Source organism: Alexandromys fortis, unplaced genomic scaffold (genome assembly GCF_014885135.2).
Source record: "Alexandromys fortis isolate MF-2015 unplaced genomic scaffold, M_Fortis_MF-2015_v1.1 scaffold_38, whole genome shotgun sequence".
In the NCBI taxonomy this organism is placed as follows: Eukaryota; Metazoa; Chordata; class Mammalia; order Rodentia; family Cricetidae; genus Alexandromys; species Alexandromys fortis.
This window is the reverse complement of record NW_026067916.1, coordinates 12,399,842-12,418,510: the sequence shown is the minus strand read 5'-3', so window position 1 is coordinate 12,418,510 and position 18,669 is coordinate 12,399,842. Positions and strand designations below refer to the sequence as shown.

The 18,669-nt window shown below is 44.6% G+C and overlaps 1 protein-coding gene across 4 annotated transcripts in view; it reads left to right on the top strand.

Annotated features, from left to right (window-relative positions):
- The window catches only part of Napepld (N-acyl phosphatidylethanolamine phospholipase D), a 34,266-nt gene that overhangs the window by 2,722 nt on the left and 12,875 nt on the right, over positions 1-18,669 (top strand). For 2 of the 4 annotated variants that reach the window (XM_050139829.1, XM_050139828.1), the window contains exons 2-3: positions 12,177-12,285; positions 13,158-13,467. In XM_050139829.1, the coding sequence (XP_049995786.1) occupies positions 13,174-13,467 (294 nt within the window). In that variant the 5' untranslated portion in view covers positions 12,177-12,285; positions 13,158-13,173. The remainder of the gene's footprint in view (positions 1-12,176; positions 12,286-13,157; positions 13,468-18,669) is intronic. The other 2 variants (XM_050139826.1, XM_050139827.1) reach the window with 1 other exon arrangement.

Genomic DNA, 18,669 nt, shown 5'->3' with positions numbered 1-18,669 from the left:
TTTGGTTTTTCGAGACAGGGTTTCTCTGTGGTTTTGGAGCCTATCCTGGAACTAGCTCTTGTAGACCAGGCTGGTCTCAAACTCACAGAGATCCGCCTGCCTCTGCCTCCCAAGTGCTGGGATTAAAGGCGTGTGCCACCACCGCCTGGCTTGTTAAAGATCTTTGAATACCTGTAAAGGCACATGTAAAATTGGCATAAAAATCAATTCCAGCGATTACCACTGTAAGGCTCAAGTAATCTTTCCTTCTAATTCCTACTTGTCTATAACTTAGTGTTTTACTTGACATGTTGTTTTTAATTTAGTAATTATTGATTATGTATTTATTTTATTAATTGATGATTATAACAGAGTATATATATTTTTGGATGGCCCCCAAGAATATATATACAGTAGACATACACAGTCTTTTGCCAACTAACTAACAATATAAAATAATCATTTTTCAAGCTCTTTCAAGGTGCTTTAGGCCAACAACTCAGGTTTAGGTTAGACAGATGAAGCTGCCAAGCCAAGATAGCTCAGTACAGGTTACAACACTGCACCCTCAACTGGATTAAAAAGTTGGGAACAGTCACTATCATTGGCTATGGAGGCATAGGACTACAGTTAGATGGATCAGCATAATTTAGAAGTGCGATTGGAAAACAATTCTTACTGCTGGGTGTGGGAGCGCATGCCTGAAATCCCAGGGCTTGTGAGTAGGCCGATAGGCTTGGTTACACAGAAAGTTCCAGGCCCGCTTGGGATACTAGTAAGATTGTATGACAAAAAGAAAGGGGAGAAGGGAAGGGTGAATTTGGCTCGGCATGTTGGACACCTCTTTCCTCTTTATCGGGGCAGGTTTTTGTGTTTATGGGAGTTGGGACCCTCCCATATTAAGGAACACCGACATACAAACAGTAAATGTCTGACAAATTCTGTTTGATTTTTGTAGTCCTCCTCAGTTATATGAATAAAGTTGTGAGGGTAAAGAGACACTTGGCTTTCTCATTGTTATTAACAGTCCGTACACTGATTCTTGTCAGTTTTACTCAGCAGACCCCTGCCCTGCAGCTATTAGATGACCACAGTAATTTGTTTTAAAAGTTAACTTTCTGTGTTTGAAGTTCCTTTGCCTAACCTACAAAGACGTTTGTTCCCTTTCTCAGTGTGTGTCTTTAGCTTGCTTAGAGAGCTCGTGGAAAGCTAAATTTCCTTCTTCCACTGTAGTTAAAGTAACTAATAAAAGGTTGAAGTATCTGGCTTTAAATTCGTTTTTTTCTTTTAACTAAACAGAGTCCCGAACATGATGTAGAACATGCCTTTTCTCTCCCCTGTCCTGACCCTCTTCTGTGAGCGCTGCTCTAAGGATTTTTAGGTGACATCTAGTCTTGCTCATCTGAGGATAATGAAGGGGCAAGCATGGTTAATAGACAGTCTAGACTCTGGGACAGATCCAGACTCTGGGAACACCGTATGACTCTATGGTCTGACTGGCTCTGCCTGGAAAAAGGTCATACATGCGATGGCCCTTATCATGGGATAGAGAGTCAAATGGGAAGAAACCCTGGAGAGTAGGGACTTGGTTCAACTTCTTCAGCTTGCAGGTCTACTTCTCTCCTAAAAGCTGAGCTTTTATGGCATCTCAAACCTGGGCTGTTACCATTTCACAGAGGTGATCTGCTTTAATATTGTTGAGGGAATGTTGATTCCTTTAGCTTGGCTTGCTTTTCTGTGTAAACATTTTATCTGTTGTCTGTACATGTGTGCTGTTTGTAGCCTGTTGATTTTTAAATGGGATTAATGCTGATGCACGTACGTTGAGTATCCTTCCAGTGAAGAATTTCACCTAATAAATTGTGATGGTCTCAGCAGCATGGTTGTGCACAGCCTTGTAATATCTTTTTGCATGGCCATTCAGATATTTTCAACTCATGCTAAAATGTCTTAATAATAAGACAGTGTTATACCTTCTAGTTAGTGTAAGTGGCCACACTTGGTAAACTTTGTTGGCTACAAGGATGCATTTGTGTTGTGGAGGAGGAGGCATCAGCATTGGAAGGACCAGGGCTTTGCAGAATTCGGGGCTCTCAATGTGAATAATAGGAAGTCCCCCCAAACTAAATACAGGGTCCCTGCCTGGAGATGTCTCTCTGGGGAAGGATAAAATGCAGGCTGAGCTTACGACATCTTTTCAAAGCAGGGACAGTATCTTCAGAGCACTATGTACATTTTCTTTTCCTATGACCGAAACACAGAATATTATTACTAATTTGTTAATGAATCATTGATCATCGGTTGATGGGTCTTTGTATAATTTCAACTTAGAACAATTAAGTAATTAAAGTAGCGCAATTTGAAAAGCATCTAAGATTAAAAGAGTATTTTTTTATTTTCTTTTCTTAAAAATTTCTTTAATTTTATTGTATGTGCTTTGTTGTGAGGGTGTCAGATTCTCTGGAACTGGAGTTACAGACAGGTGTGAGCTGCCATATGGGCGCTGGGAATTGAACCTGGGTCCTCTGGAAAGGCAGCCAGTGTTCTTAACCACTGAGCCATCTCTCCAGCCCCCCCGAGTAATTTTCTTTCAAGGAAATTACTTAATGAGTGTCAATTAAGAGCTTCTTACTTTGAAAAATCAATCACATTACTGAAAGACAATAAGGTGGACCTTGTGTCTGCGTCAATACTGGTAACTCGTGAGCTGTTGGTTCTATTAGATTTAGTATTGGGGGCATTTTGGAAAGTTGTTTGAATATGTTTCTCCTCCACATGGAAGAAGTAGAAAACTGGTCTGCTTGGACAGTGTGTTTAGCACCATTCCTCAGTGTGGGCTCCAGAGGGCTTCCCATAGTAAGATCAGGGAGGACCCAGGGAGGATCAGGGAGTGATTTCCTTTCTCTTCAGCAGACTACTGGACCGGTCAGAACATGACCAGCATGGCCATCCCCCTTGCTGGAAGGCTGAAGATGGAGCTGCTCAGTTGGTATTATACCCTAAGCAAAACAGGGGGGATTGGATTTTATGGGTGACTCTAACCTCCCAGCTGTTCCCCATGACTTTTCCACAGTTAATAGAGTTTGTGGGAGTGCCCTCTGTTGACTTAAGTCTCTCTGTCCTTTACTTTCGCTTCCCTCTTTGATTCCACAAGTGTTTGCTGAGCACTCAGCACTTGTGAATTGCTGCTAGGCATTGTAACAAGCAATGTGAATTATTACTGATCGTATTCCCTCCCCCCTCCTTGGCTTGGTTCCCTGGGAGCAGAGCCAAATTAGAGACTCAAGTGAGCTGAATCTGAGTCTGTAGCTTATGGAACTTTATAGGTGGCAAGGTGGCCTTTCTACTCTAGTACTAGGATTATGGCATTTATGTAGGGCAGGGTGTGTGACTGTGGAAGAGGCCACTCATGATAGACACCTGCAAAGCTAGCCTGAATTCTAGCACTCCAGAGAGACCCGCGGGACCTTCCTAAGTGCCTGAACCCCTGAGTACAATCGTGGTTCCACTCTTCACATTCATCAGAACCAACCATGGGTCCCTTCTGAGTCTTCTCTCAGTAGCCTCAGGCACAGTTTAAAAATCTTCAGTGGTGGTGGAGCAGAGGCAGGTGGATCTCTGTGAGTTCAAGGCCAGCATGGCCTACAGAGCGAGTTCTAGGACAGCCTGGGCTACACAGAGAAACCCTGTCTCCAAAAACAAGCATCTCTGCAGTAAATTCTGATGTGCAGTTGGCGTTGATAACCAGACTTTGTTCTGAGCTGGACAGGAACTAGTCTTAGAAGACTATCAGTCACATGCTGATCGCGGTCCTTGGTTTTTGTTTTGTTTTTTAAGATTTATTTATTATGTATACAATATTCTGTCTGCATGTATGCCTGTAGGCCAGAAGAGGGCATCAGAACACATTACAGATGGTTGTGAGCTACCATGTGGTTGCTGGGAACTGAACTCAGGACCTCAGGAAGAGCAGTCAGTGCTCTTAACCTCTGAGCCACCTCTCCAGCCACCTAAGATCCTTTTTTTTTTAAAATTTATTATGTATACAACATTCTGCCTCCATGTATGCTGACACACCAGAAGAGGGCGCCAGATCTCATTACAGATGGTTGTGAGCCACCATGTGGTTGCTGGGAATTGAACTCATGACCTGTGGAAGAACAGCCAGTCCTCTTAACCACTGAGCCATCTCTCCAGCCCCCTAAGATCCTTTCTTGACAACTTGGTTTGACCAATGAGAGGAGGTGGGATGTTCTGGGAGAAGCAATCTTTGATTGAGGAGGCTAGACACTGAAATACTGTAGGGTATGATGTATCTAGAGCTGACCTCACCTGGCTCTGTGCTAGGGGAAGTGCTGAATCGCTGGTAGTGTCTGAAGTTTGCAGTCTTTGCTTTCAGGGGACGGTGAAGAGAGAGGAAGGGAATGGTAGAGATTATTATTTTCAAAACCAGGGGATTTTCAAGTGGTGTGGGATAATTGTCTGTATTCTGTCAATCATGTTTTAAATAAACGCTGATTGGCCAGGCAGGAAGTATAAGGCGGGTCAACCAGACAAGAAGTAGAGGCAGGGCGATGAGAACAGGAGAATTCTGGGAAGCAGGAAGCTCCCTCGGCAGTCCTGGCCAGACCACGGAAGAAGCAGGATTTGACCTGCCCCCCTGAAAAAGGTACTGAGCCATGTGGCTAACATAGATAAAAATTATAAAGCTAAAGAATAGAAAGGAATATGAAAATGGCCAAGTTTGTATGTATGTATGTATGTATGTATTATGCATGCATGTAAGCATGTATGTATGTGTGTGTTATGCATGCATGTAAGCATGTATGTATGTAAGTATGTATGTATGTATGTATGTATGTATGTATTCTTTTGGTTTTTCGAGATAGGATTTCTCTGTGTAACAGCTCTGGCTGTCCTGGAACTCACTCTGTAGACCAGGCTGGTCTCGAACTCACAGAGATCCACCTGCCTCTGCCTCCCGAGTGCTGGGATTAAAGGTGTGCGCTACCGCCGCCTGGCCGATAGCCAATTCTTGATAATTATGTTGTTTTAAAACATGCTTGTGTAGCTTACTACAAGCTCCTCTCTCTGCTCATTGGCAGCCTGTACTGAGTCGAGCTTATGGGTCTCTGCCTGTTTGAGCCTCGTGGTTTAGTGGTTGGCCTGAAACTGCCTGGGGGCCGCCCTCGGGTGCTTGGTCTGCGCTGAAGAGGCCTGGATGGTTGAGCAGGGTCTGACCTCAGCAGTGCCTTGGGCCTGGGCTCCTTGTAAAAATCCTACCTGGTTATTGCAGTCGCTTTTTCTCTACCCATTTCTTTTAAAGGATGCGACCCCTACAGCACCTTGAGCGGAGTGCGTCTACCATTCGGCCACTTCAGAAAGTCAGCTCTGGGCTCCGGCAACCTATAATAATTCGCATGTTTTATATCCACCCTCCCCCTATGTTCAACACACACACACACGCACACACACACACACACACACACGCACACACACACACACACACCAAGTCCCGTGTTGGCAGACATTCAGCAGGCTATGAGTCCTTTCAGCATCACGGACCCAGTGGGTCACATGACCATCCGTGTGACCTGCTTGCCGTGCAGGGTTCCTCACTGCTCTGTGAACCTGGGTCACTAGTGCTGGAAGTGCTTTATTCTGAAGACTACCGTGTTCCTCCTCCAAATCTCACTGTCTATACACGACAGGTAGCAAGCCAGCGTCTATATGGCTGTTTGGGGCTAGAGTGAAAGCTTCCCCCGACCCTCTTCCCCCTTCCCGTAGGACTTGGAAAACTAGATCTTAAGTCGTCATTCAGTGTTTGTTAAACACAACACGACAGGGTTTTAGCACGGTCGCTCTCTGGTTATATCTAGCGTCAGGTTTGCCGTACAGCCTCCTCCGCAAGGTCTTCTTGTGCCCTGACAGACCACGGCCTATCTTTACCCCCCGTGACATCCCACGCCCAGTGCTTGCTCTCAGGTAACAGTCCTCTGCCAAGCTCTCTCCAGTTGGCTCAGGAAAGTGGCTGCACAGAGAGCTTCCTCCCAGGCGAGGTGAGGTGGGGCAGGCTGGCTGGGGCGAGTACCGGCGAGAGGAGACAGGTGTTGGTAGCCGGAGCTGAGTCTTGGCGTAGCTAAAGGTTGTCGCAGTCCCAAAGGTGGAAGGGACGTCAGCGCTATGGCCCAGTCCTCTCATTTTATAGGCAAATGAAAGCGAGCCTCAGCCAAGTTAGCTGACTTTTGACGCAGAGTTGGAGCACTAAGCCAAGTCAAACCGAGCTGTGCACTGCTGTCCTCTCATCCCTCGGGAGCCGCGCAGACACCCGTGCTCCATTTCTTCTCGTGGGCTGTGTTTGCACAGAAAGGTTTCTTTTGTTGTAGCCGTGACAGAGTCAGCAGAGGAAAGAACACACGTTTTGGAGCCATGCTTTGGTTAAGGCATTGGCTTAAGGAAGAGCGAAGAAGGGACCTTTAAGATCATTAGCATATTTTGAGCTTGGTTCAGGGTTTCTTTGTGCTACAGTGCAGGTTGACCTGGAACTCACAGAGATCCACCTGCCTCCGCCTCCCAAGTGCTACCACCGCCCAGCTAAGTTTTTTTTTTTTAAGTTTTATGTATTTTATGCACTTGACTGTTTTGCTTGCATGCATGTATGTGCACCATGTACATGTCTCCTGCTCGAAGAGGGTGTGGGAGCCCCTGGACCTGGAGTTAAGGATGGTCATGAATAGTGACTGAGAGCCACACCTGGGCCCTCTGTAAGAGCAACAGGTGCTCTTACTCCCAGGGCCTTTGTTTTTAAGCTGTTGTTTATCTTGTTTGGTTGCTTCTAATTGTTATCAGATCCGTACTTTCTTACTTACACAAAAGGAAAACTATGTAGAGGAGTCAGCTAGCGTGTTCATATATTTTAGTGACATAAAATATTTTAATAGGCTGTGAAGTGACTTTTGGGTCAATGTACTGAATTAGCTTTATAGCTAAGAATATCTAAAGCCCTTGGTAGTGTGCAGTCAGGACACCACTGTTGGGACCCCTATTGTCAGGGCACCCACGGTCCTTGACTCCTTTTGCAAAGAAAACATGTTCTCAAATTTATATTCCAAAGAGTTGAATTATACTTTGCATTTATTCCTCTCAGAATTTACTATTGAAAAAAAAAGAATTTACTATTGAATCTTACATACTTTTGCTTATTTTTTATGTCAGTTATTTGTCCAAGTATTTTTGTCTATAACTAGATTAGAATTTTATGAGACAAATTTGAATTATTTTTAAATATGAGCAAATACTATGATTTCCATAAGATGTAAGGAAGCAAATGTTTTCGTAGTTTGTTACATAGAATTATTAAGGAAGTAACAGAAGAATCTCAACACATTTGTCTCATATTTTGAGACTGTCTTTCATCTGGGAAGCATCTCGATTAGGCAAAAATGGCATCTTTTTTCACTCTTTTACCAAATATAAATCCTAATACAGGTAATAACCCGTGTTTATCTGGTACCTCAACATGCTAACCCATGGTGCCATTTGTTCATTTTAGTACTGCAAAGAGGCCATCATGTTTAAACAAGGAGCCTGGGTTCTTGTCTCCTTTGTTAAGACAGATGTTTAGATGCATGTTATATGTGCATGCATTTAGATGTATACTGTGCGTTTTTACTGATTCTGGTGTGTTTGAACATTGCTATAACTCACATAGGTGTGTTCCTGCATGCTGTATAAACTTTCTATTTGTTTTGTTTTCCAGTAGCTTCTGAGCAAAACCGATTGAGTTGAAAGAACAAGTTAAAATGTGACTGACAGATAATGCCGTGCTTTCTGGTTGGTCGCGTGGCGCAGTGAGAGCCCCGCACACTGAACATTTCTGTTTATACAGTGTAGCCGAGGTTTGGGCATATTTGCCGCACAACAACTTTCTCAGTGCCCGTTGGGGTCTTTCCCGGCGTCTTCCTGAATCCAAGGATGGGGAGAGTTCGCTCGACTCTCCTGAAGTTCTTTATAGATATTTCAGAGAGTGGGATGTTGGTATTTTTCAACCTATGCTATCTAGCATTGTAGTAAAAGGACCCTTCTCTTCAAATCAAGTTAGGGTGAACAAACATGAAATTGTAACTATGGCTTTATTCAGTGTGAGATATGAAAATATGGTTCTGGAATGTTCCAGATGTGACACAACATTGTTGTTGTGGGACAGCCACTCCGTGTTTATTGAACGTCTGTTGTAGGAATTCTAATCTGCTGCTTCATCATTTATATGCGAGCGTTGAAGCCCCAAACGTATGTTGCACTGTTGTGATTTCTTTCAGACTTCTCAGATGATAAAGGAGTACACTCAGTTCTTGGGAGTAGGCATGTCTTAAATGTCAAATGTACGAGGCATTTCTGAAGTAGAGAATTTTTGTTTTTAGAAGGCATTTTACCCATCTGCGCAGTTATTGAAGTAAAATATTTGTCCTTGGCTGGCTTCTCTTCACCAAATGTCAGGGTTCAGACCTTCCTTTGGTCAGAGATGGGGGGGGGCTGGGTCCCAGTATTGGGTAGGCGATTAATATTCAGTGTACTTGGTGTTTCCTGCGTAAAACTGTCGTCTTTTTGTAACAGGTTTGTGTTTAAGCTCAAATGCAGAGCTTTTCAACACATCCAGCTTAGGTCTGGCTTTCTAGTCCTTCCACCAGGGGTTTAATGATGCCTTTTGCACGACTGTTGCCATAGACACGGGCAGAGTGACGAGAGGCTGGTGTAGGGGAGGGAGAGGCCCTCCCCACATGACTCAGCTCCCAAGCTGGCTTGTGTGTCATTTCCACACTGACTCGATGGCCTCTCGGGACGCGGCCTCCAAAAGCATCATTCTAGACGGCCGTGGGCTAGTCCTGTCCATCCTCTCTCTCTGGCGGAGACCTGCCTGCGTGTGGTGACGTCACAGGCAGTCCTGTGACCACCTGTCTTCATGCACTCCCTTTCCCATCCCACAGATGCAGTCACACGTGACGTGACGTCCCTGTGGGGGCACGTGGTGGTCTCGAGGCAGGAACGAACACAACCGAGGCACACAGGGCAAGGGCTGGTGTTGGAGGCAGAAGGGACACAAGCAGCCAGAACCCTAAGCCTTTCTGAACCGTCCTGCTGACCTTTGCGGGTGAAGCCTTGGAGGCCTTTCTCTTTGGTTTTGTTTGCATGAGATTTGCCTATAACGACCACCCCTGAAGACTGCACGTGTGTGTTTGTGTGGGAGTCACGGGAGGTATAACGTGGGGATGGATGGTCGTTTGGTGTGCAGACCCATTCTATAGATTGATTGGGGAAAAGCCTGAGGAGCCGACACTGGGGAAACTGTTGTCTAGGGAACAAGCATCACTCAGTGTCTCTCTCCCGTTTTACCCTCCAGACCCCTCTGCTCTCACCGCCATTCTGAGCAGCGTTAGAGCAGCCTGGATCCCGCCATTGTCCACCACCATTTGGGGGCATGGACTTGTCTACTTGGAATCTTGCTTCCCTGTGCTACCACTGTTTCAAACCCAGCAGCCCAGAAGTCCGCTTTGACTGGGCTTCTGCCAGGTCTCACTCCTTCCACTCCACGACCCCATCCCCGAGCTTCCGAAACGTCCAGCCATCCAAGTGCCGCTACATCTTCCTGATTTCCGCTTCTTTATTGGCTTGACTCTAGGATTTATTTTAATGATTTTTCTTCGTGGCTGTTGTCTCATCTTCTATCGATTGAGTTATCTGCTTTTGAGTACATAAATTAAAAACTGGAGATTGGCCAGGCGGTGGTGGCACACACCTTTAATCCCAGCACTTGGGAGGCAGAGGCAGGTGGATCTCTGTGAGTTCGAGGCCAGCCTGGTCTACAAAAGCTAGTTCCAGGACAGGCTCAAAAATGGCAGAGAAACCTTGTCTCAAAAAACAAAAACAAAAAGCCCACTGGATTTTAGAGCTTCCTGGCAGCCTTAATTTAAATGAAAGTTGGTACTTGGCTGTTAGTGGCTTCTTTTTTATACTTAGTAATCCAGTTCTCTGGCTCTAGGGTTAGGTTGCCTTGCCTTGCCTCGCCTTGCCTCGCTTCGCCTCGCCTCCCCTCCCCTCCCCTTCCCTCCCCTCTCCTCCCCTTCCCTCCCCTCCCCTCTCCTCCCTCCCTCCCTCCCTTCCTTTCTTCCTTCCTTCCAAGAAGGGTCTCTCATGTAGCTCTGGTTGTCTTGGAACTTGTTATGTAGAGCAGGCTGCTTTTGAACTCACAAAGATCCATCTGTCTCTGCCTCCTGAGTGTTGGGATTAAAGGTGTGCGCCACCACCGCCCGGATTCTAAAACACCCTTTTTAAGCATCTTCAATGTCTGTGGTTGCTCACAGTATAGACAGCCTTCCTGATGTGTTCATTCAGGTGAAGGGTGGCATCCTCCTCTGAATAAACCTTTCTTGGTTTGTATGTCCTGCCTCCATGGGACTGCTAAGTATCGTTCCCCCCAAACCTTATTTTGGTGTAGTTTTCTGGTCTTTGAAGCAAAATGCTTGTTTTTCTTTTTCCCTTTTCACTGTATTTTACAGCCATGCCAAAATTTAATTAGTAAGTCCAGTTACAATCCGTGTCTATATTAAAAGGTGTGTAAATGCAGAGACACGTAAGTCTATATATAATGAGTGCATGCATACATCACAGGAACTATTCATTATCACGGAAGGGTGCGTGAGGTCTGTCTGCATAGTAGCGTACACTTATCTACACTCACGGCCTCATCTGATAAATGAACTGAACTTTAGTGGAGGCCACTGCCTTTGTAAAGGCTTCGGGCTAGGCTTAACTTTGAAGACATAAAAATTGAGTCTGAGAACTGAGGCCCTTCCCCCAGACACTAAGCGTTAGAACTTAAGGAATTTCAATGTTTGGGAAGTCAACCAGCCTAGAGAAAAAAGAATTAGCATTCGTGTGTACCAAGCACTTGATGTACGTTCTATCACGTCATCCTCTGAGCCTCCACAGGGTAGGTGATGATCTTATAGGTGAGAAAATGGAGCTTTAGAAAGGTTGTTTGCCTGAACTAGGAAGCCGGCGAGCCCCTCTCACGGCCAGGCGCGCCCGGAGAGGCGTCTGGGCAACAGTGTGTGTATGCTCGGGCTTTTGCTAGCTGCGCCGTGCTTTCTTTCACCAGAGACTGTTCTGCAGGCTGACTGTTCACCCTCACATTAGAGGAACAAAATCGGGGCCGTTCCTCCTGGGGTTCATGGTCTTTTTCCTTCTTTCTCAGACATCTTTCTATCTAATCACTCCTGTAACAGCCATGAAAATAACATTTGGTTTTCTGTAATTTGTGCTTGTTGTTATTGTTGTTTGTTTTTTGAGGGTTATAAGTGTGTAGTTGTGCCTGAGTTGATTCTAAACCAATTAGAAAGGAAGTGTCTGCTAATACAACCAACAGGAGAACAATGAAGTCCTTCCTAGCAGGTAACGCCATGCTTTTAATGTGTTATTTTCCATTTCTAAATATTTTGGTCCTGCATGATTCACAATCAAGGACTTCAGTATCTTGAGGATAGGTGGTGGTGGTGGCTGTAGAAACAAGTTCTGGGTAGCAGCTAAGGTTGTCTGAGGGGTGTGTGCCCAGGTTTCCAAGTGCTTTCATTGACTTGGATATTTTCGTCTTCTCAGAAACCCTAGGAGCCAATTTTATAGATGGGAAAAACCAAGATGAAGAAAAGGTGGGGAATGTATTCAAAGCTAGGATACTGCAGTGTCTTGGCAGGATCTTGTCTGAGTTATTTAGAATTTATGTTGTTGTTAGGTTAATTAATGTGCTGTCTCCTTCCTTGGCAAGGGGACTCTTACTCCTGGGGGTGGAGTTACACATTATCGTCAGTACGAGAATAACTAAGCTCATCACTTAGTAGGGTTATACGTAAGTCACTTACTGAGGCATCATTAAGAAACTAATCAGGTCTTACTTTATTGTAAGACCATTTATAATTATGACAATAAGGCTATGGAAAGGTGCTCGTGTTAGTTTCATTTTTGGGTTTTCAGTGACATATGCCGGAGAGGAGCACTTTAAAAGAACAAGTCGCTGTGGGTCACAGGAGTTCCAGTACATGGTGAAGTGTTCTGTGTTTCTGGGCCTGGGGGAGGCTGACGCCATGGCAGACGGGCATGTTGGAGCAGGGAGGCTGGGGAGAAGCAGGAGCGTGTCTCTCTTCCAGAGAGCATCCTTCCATCCAAGCAGGTACCAGCCTTCGTCGTTCCTACCCCTCCCAATGGTCAGTGAGATTTTGTGTCTCTCTTCCAGAGAGCATCCTTCCATCCAAGCAGGTACCAGCCTTCGTAGTTCCTACCCCTCCCAATGGTCAATGAGATTTTGAATCCTTCTGTATCACTTCAGTGATGAAGGCAGAGCCCCAGTAATCCAGTCATTTCTCTGAAAACAACTTTGTTGGGAACCAAACCTTTAACACATGAGCCTTTTTAGGCGGTGTGTGTTGTATCCGTCATAATAGAGCTTCTGTTTACTCTGCAGAATGGCATTGAAACAGACAGCGGTCTGTCTAGCTGGCTAGGGAAACAACGTTGTTTAAGTGACAACAGGGAAGGGACTTTTGAAAGGCTTGGCTGGTGTGTTGTTCCCCAAGGCAAACATCTTTCTTTGCATCAAGTAGTAATAGTGGATTTTAAAATTGTTTTTGCAGCAAGAACATTGGGATGAATACAAATAATATTCTTATAAGGTTGGGCAAATATTATTGGCGGAGAATGATACTAATATGCTTTAGTGACTGACTTTAATAGGGTTTCTGTTGCTGTGAAGAGACACCATGACCAACTTTTATAAAGGAAAAACATATTTAGGATGGCTTACATTTTCAAAGGTTCAGTCCATTTCTGTCATGGTGAGACATGGTGGCATGCAGGCAGACACGGTGCTGGAGAAGGAACTGAGAGCCCTACATCTTGACTTGTGACAGGAAGTGGTCTGAGACACTGGGTGTGACTTGAGCATATATGGGACCGCAAAGCCTGCTGCCACAGTGACACACTCTTTCCAGTAAAGCCACACCTCCTAGGAATGCCACTCCTTATGTGCTTGTGGGGTCCAGGTCCATTTAAACTACCACAATCACTTTTTGTCAAACTTGGTAATCTCCCTTTCCCTTTTTTTTTTTTTTTTTTTTTTTTCCTTTTTAAAGCTTCTCACCAAAGGACATGGAAGAAAATGAAAACAGCCAGTCTCCAACAACAAGCTACCAATATCCCAAAGAAACAGTAAGGAAGCGCCAAAATTCAGCACAGAATTCAGGAGGAAGTGTGTCTTCTGGGTTTTCCAGGAAAAGCTTCAAACTGGATTATAGACTAGAAGAGGACGTAACTAAGTCCAAGAAAGGAAAAGATGGGAGATTCGTTAATCCGTGGCCAACGTGGAAAAACATCTCTATTCCAGATGTCCTCAGGTGGCTGATAATGGAGAAAGACCACAGCAGTGTCCCAGGCTCCAAAGAGGTAGGCAGATGGATCTGTTTCTGAATGCTTTGTGTATGCGTTAAATACACACACACACACACACACACACACACACACACCTTAGCTTTTCTGTGAGGCATGACCCTCTACTTATCTGTTTGCATTCTTTTTTATACGATGAGATATAATGGTAAGTTTGAAGAGACAAATGAATCCTATGACCCCTGTCCTCAAGTTCCTGGTTTAGCAGTACAGGACATGTGTAATCCCTTCCTGTCATAGCCAGAGACTGGGGTAAAGTGATGTACAAACAGAAGGGAAGATAGAAGTGGTCCATTCTGACTGGAAGGGGTCGTCGGGAGCGTGTGTGCTGGTCCTTCCCAGAAAGCCATTCTGCAGTGGTTTTCTAGGTCAGGCGATCACGTGACCACACCATGAAGGGGAGCAGAGCATGCGTGTTCCAGAGAGTGACAGCTGATAAGGAGTTGGGATATGGAGTCTACAAAGTAAGGTGTGACCTAAAGCGTATCTTTACTGTTGGACTCAGCCACCGAAGCTGTAAAGAACTCTTGCTGAGCCAGGCGATGGTGGCGCACGCCTTTAATCCCAGCACTCGGGAGGCAGAGGCAGGCGGATCTCTGTGAGTTTGAGACCAGCCTGGTCTACAGAGCTAGTTCCAGGACAGGCTCCAAAGCCACAGAGAAACCCTGTTTCGAAAAACAAACAAACAAACAAACAAAAGAACTCTTGCTGTCCTTTGCAGAGCTGCATAGGTTGACTGGTTTATTAGCGTCAACTGCAACAGCTTCACTCGGGATGCAGTTTGTTATCCCTTAGCAAGGGAAATACTGGAAGAGCAAGACGTGCTGGGGCAGGGTTGGATGATGGCTTTCTTACGCTGGCATCTTCTCTTCCTGGCTGGCTTTTGGGGAGCTGGGCGCAGGGTTCTAAGTTTGTGAGCAGAGGGATGATATGGAAAGACTAGGTCACTCCTGCAGCCTTTGGTCTACATGGGAAGAGGTAAGGGCTGTGTTGGTAGAGGTGGATTTGGTGATAGGCTTACTTAGTAAATGTTGCCTGCCTTTCTTTAAAGGATATAGGATTGAATGTCTTACATCATGCCAGGTGGTAGCGTACACCTTTAATTCCAGTACTGAGATGGAAGTGGTTAGTGGATCTCTGTGAGTTCAAGGCCAGCTTGATCTACATAGTGAGTCCTGGGACATCCGGGGCTACACAGTAAGACCCAGTCTCAAAAAAAGGGGTGGGGAAGAAACTTTTATCACTTTAAGGCTAGAAATATTCATGTTAATTTCTATATAGTATATCTATAACGTATATATGTATGCATTTATACACGCATATATGCATAAATTTGCTGTGCTCAAGATTAAACCTAGAGCCCAATAAATTGTTTTGTTTTTTTTTTTTTTTGAGACAGAGTTTCCCAGTAGCTATGGAGCCTGTAGACCAGGCTGGCTTCAAACTCACAGAGATCTGCCTGCCTCTGCCAAGTGCTGGGATTAAAGGAGTGCCCCATCACCGCCCAGCCAGGCCAGTGGTTTTTAAGGGAATAGCTGTCCCTTCTGAAATAGCAGTAAAAGCTGTGGAGGAGTACATACATGTAAATAGCATCTTGTTGTTGGCTCTGTCATCCTGGATCTTAGGGACCCAAGTCTGTCCTTTCACTCACTTATTAGCTTGTGTTTGCTGAGCACATGCTACGTGCTGGACACACTCTGTGATGTCCCAGAGGATGAATAACAAAGTCAATAATTAGCCACTCGTGTGGCGTGTTAAACTGGAAGTGTGCTGGCTGATGATGGTGGAGTGCACCATTAATCCCATCTCTCCAGAGGCAGAATCTTCAGTGAAAGACTGGATTTAGATCAGATCCACGCTGGTTTCTTTTATTTCAGGGTTACATGTTTGATGTGGTGAAAGGGTGAGCTTTCCCCCAGTGTGGCATGGTTAATGTTCCCTAGATCCTGAAACAGAACCCAGACTGGAGGTCAACTCAAACGTAGGAAGATTTCTGGGAGTCGTTTTGTTAAACACTGGGAGTCCAGTGTTTAATGAGAAGATCACAGCCTTAAGTCATTACTTTGAAAAGGAAATATTTACACAGAATAATTATGTACGATGCTATTTATCTCATTATAGTATACTGTATTTGTTTACATATATATATGAAAGTGCTGTAGCAGAAACATATGGTTAATGTATACATCAATTACTAGGTCTAAACGAAGTGTCATAAGCAGGAAGCATGGTTTAATTGCCCCGTGAGAAAGTTTCCTTCCTGGACCATTCCTGGTGTCTGTCTTTTCTGGCAGTGTGTCAGCTCACAGGCCACACACACTTGGTTCAGAGGTGCTGTTGCTTTGCACAATGGTTGCCTCTGTGACTTTGTCTGATTGTTATTGTGTTACAGCCACCAACAGAAGGGAGTGAAATGACCACTCAGAAATGTATTAATTACAACACTGCTCAGTTTATTATCTTATGCATATTTCTAGCTAGCTCCCACATCTTAAATAAACCCATCTCTATTAGTCTGTGCATCAGCGTGGGATTGTGGCCTACCTGCAAGGTTCCACTTTCTGTCTCCTCCAGTGGCTACGTGGCATCTCCCTGACTCCACCTACTCTCTCTCTCTATCTCTTCCAGCCTGGCTATATTCTGACCTGCTATAGGTTGAAGCAAATTTTATTAACCAATGGTAGTAAAACATATTCACAGCATACAGAGGGAAATCCCACATCAGGGTTTCTCTGTGTAGTCCTAGCTGTCCTGGACTTACTTTGTAGACCCTGCTGGCTTCAAACTCACAGAGATCCACCTGCCTCTGCCTCCTAAGTGCCAGGATTAAAGGCGTGTGCCACCCCAACAGCCTTACTGGTAATACTTTGCATACTATACAACTGACCCATTAAACATACAGTTTAGTGATTTTTAGTATATTCACAGACATATCAATGACATACAATTATTTCTGTTATTTCCAAATATAATACCCATGTCCTTCAGCCATCACCCTTCCAACCCCAAGTCTTTTGCCCTCCTTTCTTCCTTGGAAACAATTGATCTACATTGTTGTCTTCATAACCTTGGTGAGTAAATTGTGGCTGTTAACAATGCTCACTTGTGGGCTTGATCCCCCAATAGCCATTCAGAAGTGCTAAATGACAAACTTCGGGTGACCTTCAAACTTAGAGCAAAACCAAAGCGCATTCATTTTCAGTGGTTTTTCCAGGTATTTCAACACCTGTTCAATGTGGTTCTCTTTGTAAACATTTCAAAGCAGCTTTGTTAACGTAACAGAGATTTGATGAGCTTTATTTCAACATTGACACATGCAGAGTGGGTCGCCTCTATAAGGATAACGAGCATACCTACCATCCCTGATGTTTTTGTGATCTAAACCCCCTTTTCTCCGCACTTCTTCCCCGAGTCCTTACTTTACACGGGTAAGTGTGGACTGGGTGGGTAGCTTAGAGGTTGGTCATATGCTTGGCTTGCACGAGCCCTGAGTTCCATCCTCCGCACCACACACACTGAGGTAATTGCACATGTGGGTGCTGGTTGGAGAAATGGCATGGAGGCGTGGCAACCACCTAGCCCACCTGTGTAAGGATAACTCCGTGTAACTCTTGGCTTTTCGTCTGTAAGATGGAAGGCGTTTTTACCTCTGGTGTTTTCATCTGTATTAAGTATAAATGTTTTTTTTTTGTGAATTAGTACAGTGTCTAAACATGTGTTATTTTATGATGTATTTTAGTAAAGCACTTGACATGACATTTTGTCATGTTGTGTGATTGGTAGTATCATACCTAACACATAATTATAATGTCCAATTTACATTCATTTCCTTCCTTTCTTAAAAAAGAACTGTATATTTTATGTGGCTGTTTGTGCCTGAGTCTGCAGACCCTATGCTTGCAAGTGCCTGAGGGGCGAGAAGGGGGTATGGGTCCCTTGGTGTTGTGTGTGGCTGTGAGCATCCTCATGTGGGTACCGGGAACAGAACCCAGGTCCTCTGAGAGACCAGCATGTGCCCTTAGCTGCTGAGCCATCTCTCCAGCACCTACTTCTCTTGCCTCCATTTTATCTGTTTAATTTTCTTTCTTCCTTTGTATTTCCTGGTAAATATACATATTTTTTTCTAACCCTAATTGTAACATTTGAGAATTAATTGAAAAAAATCTAACATTTATTTGTTCATTAATTTATCCAAAATTTTTTTATTGATAATGTCCTGTGCTGTAGTCACTGAATCAGGCACTGAGAATGATCCCAAGCTATAAAAGACGAGAGATTGAGTCTACATTCAGACGAGAAGACCTACAGGAAGCTTGCAGTCATAGACACATGCATGTCCATGGGTTGCACAGGGTGGGGGTGGGATCCCACCTGCAGAGAGAATCAGGGATGCTCCCTTGGAGGATGCACAATTTAACGACAGTGCCAAAGGACTGAGAAATGGATCAGAAGCATGCAGAGTTCTGAAGCTTGGTCCAGGAATGGGAAGAATTTCCCTGAGTATGGAATAGACAGTGTGTGGGATTAGATAGCATGAAGCCTGGCTGGGAGGACTGGGCATGCCTTGGGCAGCTTACTGTTGGGCAAAGGGATGAGATGGCGCTTGTCAGGGATCGTGAGCAGTGAAGATTTCCAGCAGGGAAGGAGTTAAATCTTACCCACAGGTACATGGATTTTGTTGGATTATTTTAGACAGGTCTTACTATAGTATTATAGTATATACTATATATATTATAGTATATACTATATATATATATTATAGTATATACTATATATAATATAGTATAATATATTAACCCAGGCTAGCCTTGAACTCTTGGTCTTTCCTCCTCGGCTTCCCAAGTGCTGGGATTATAAATGCCACCTACCATGTTCATCTTGGTACAGTGTTGAGGACTATTATGTCTCTTGTGTGTGGAAGGAGTGGGCATGGAGACAGCTGAGCAGTCATGAGTACTCTGATGTGTCTAGCTGCTACTTAGGATCTTAAGTCAGGTTACCGGCTGTGCAGAAATGCAAGAGATAAATAAACCTGGTGTATGCTCGGTCGCTGGGGTTGGGACACGCTGTCTTCTTTAGGAATACACATAGAGTGTGTACTGTGAGCCATCCTCCAATGCGGTACTGTTATACCCATCTTCCAGAAAGAGAACTTGAGCTCGGAGGGCTTAAGAGACATGGCTGCCATCTCTGCCTTTC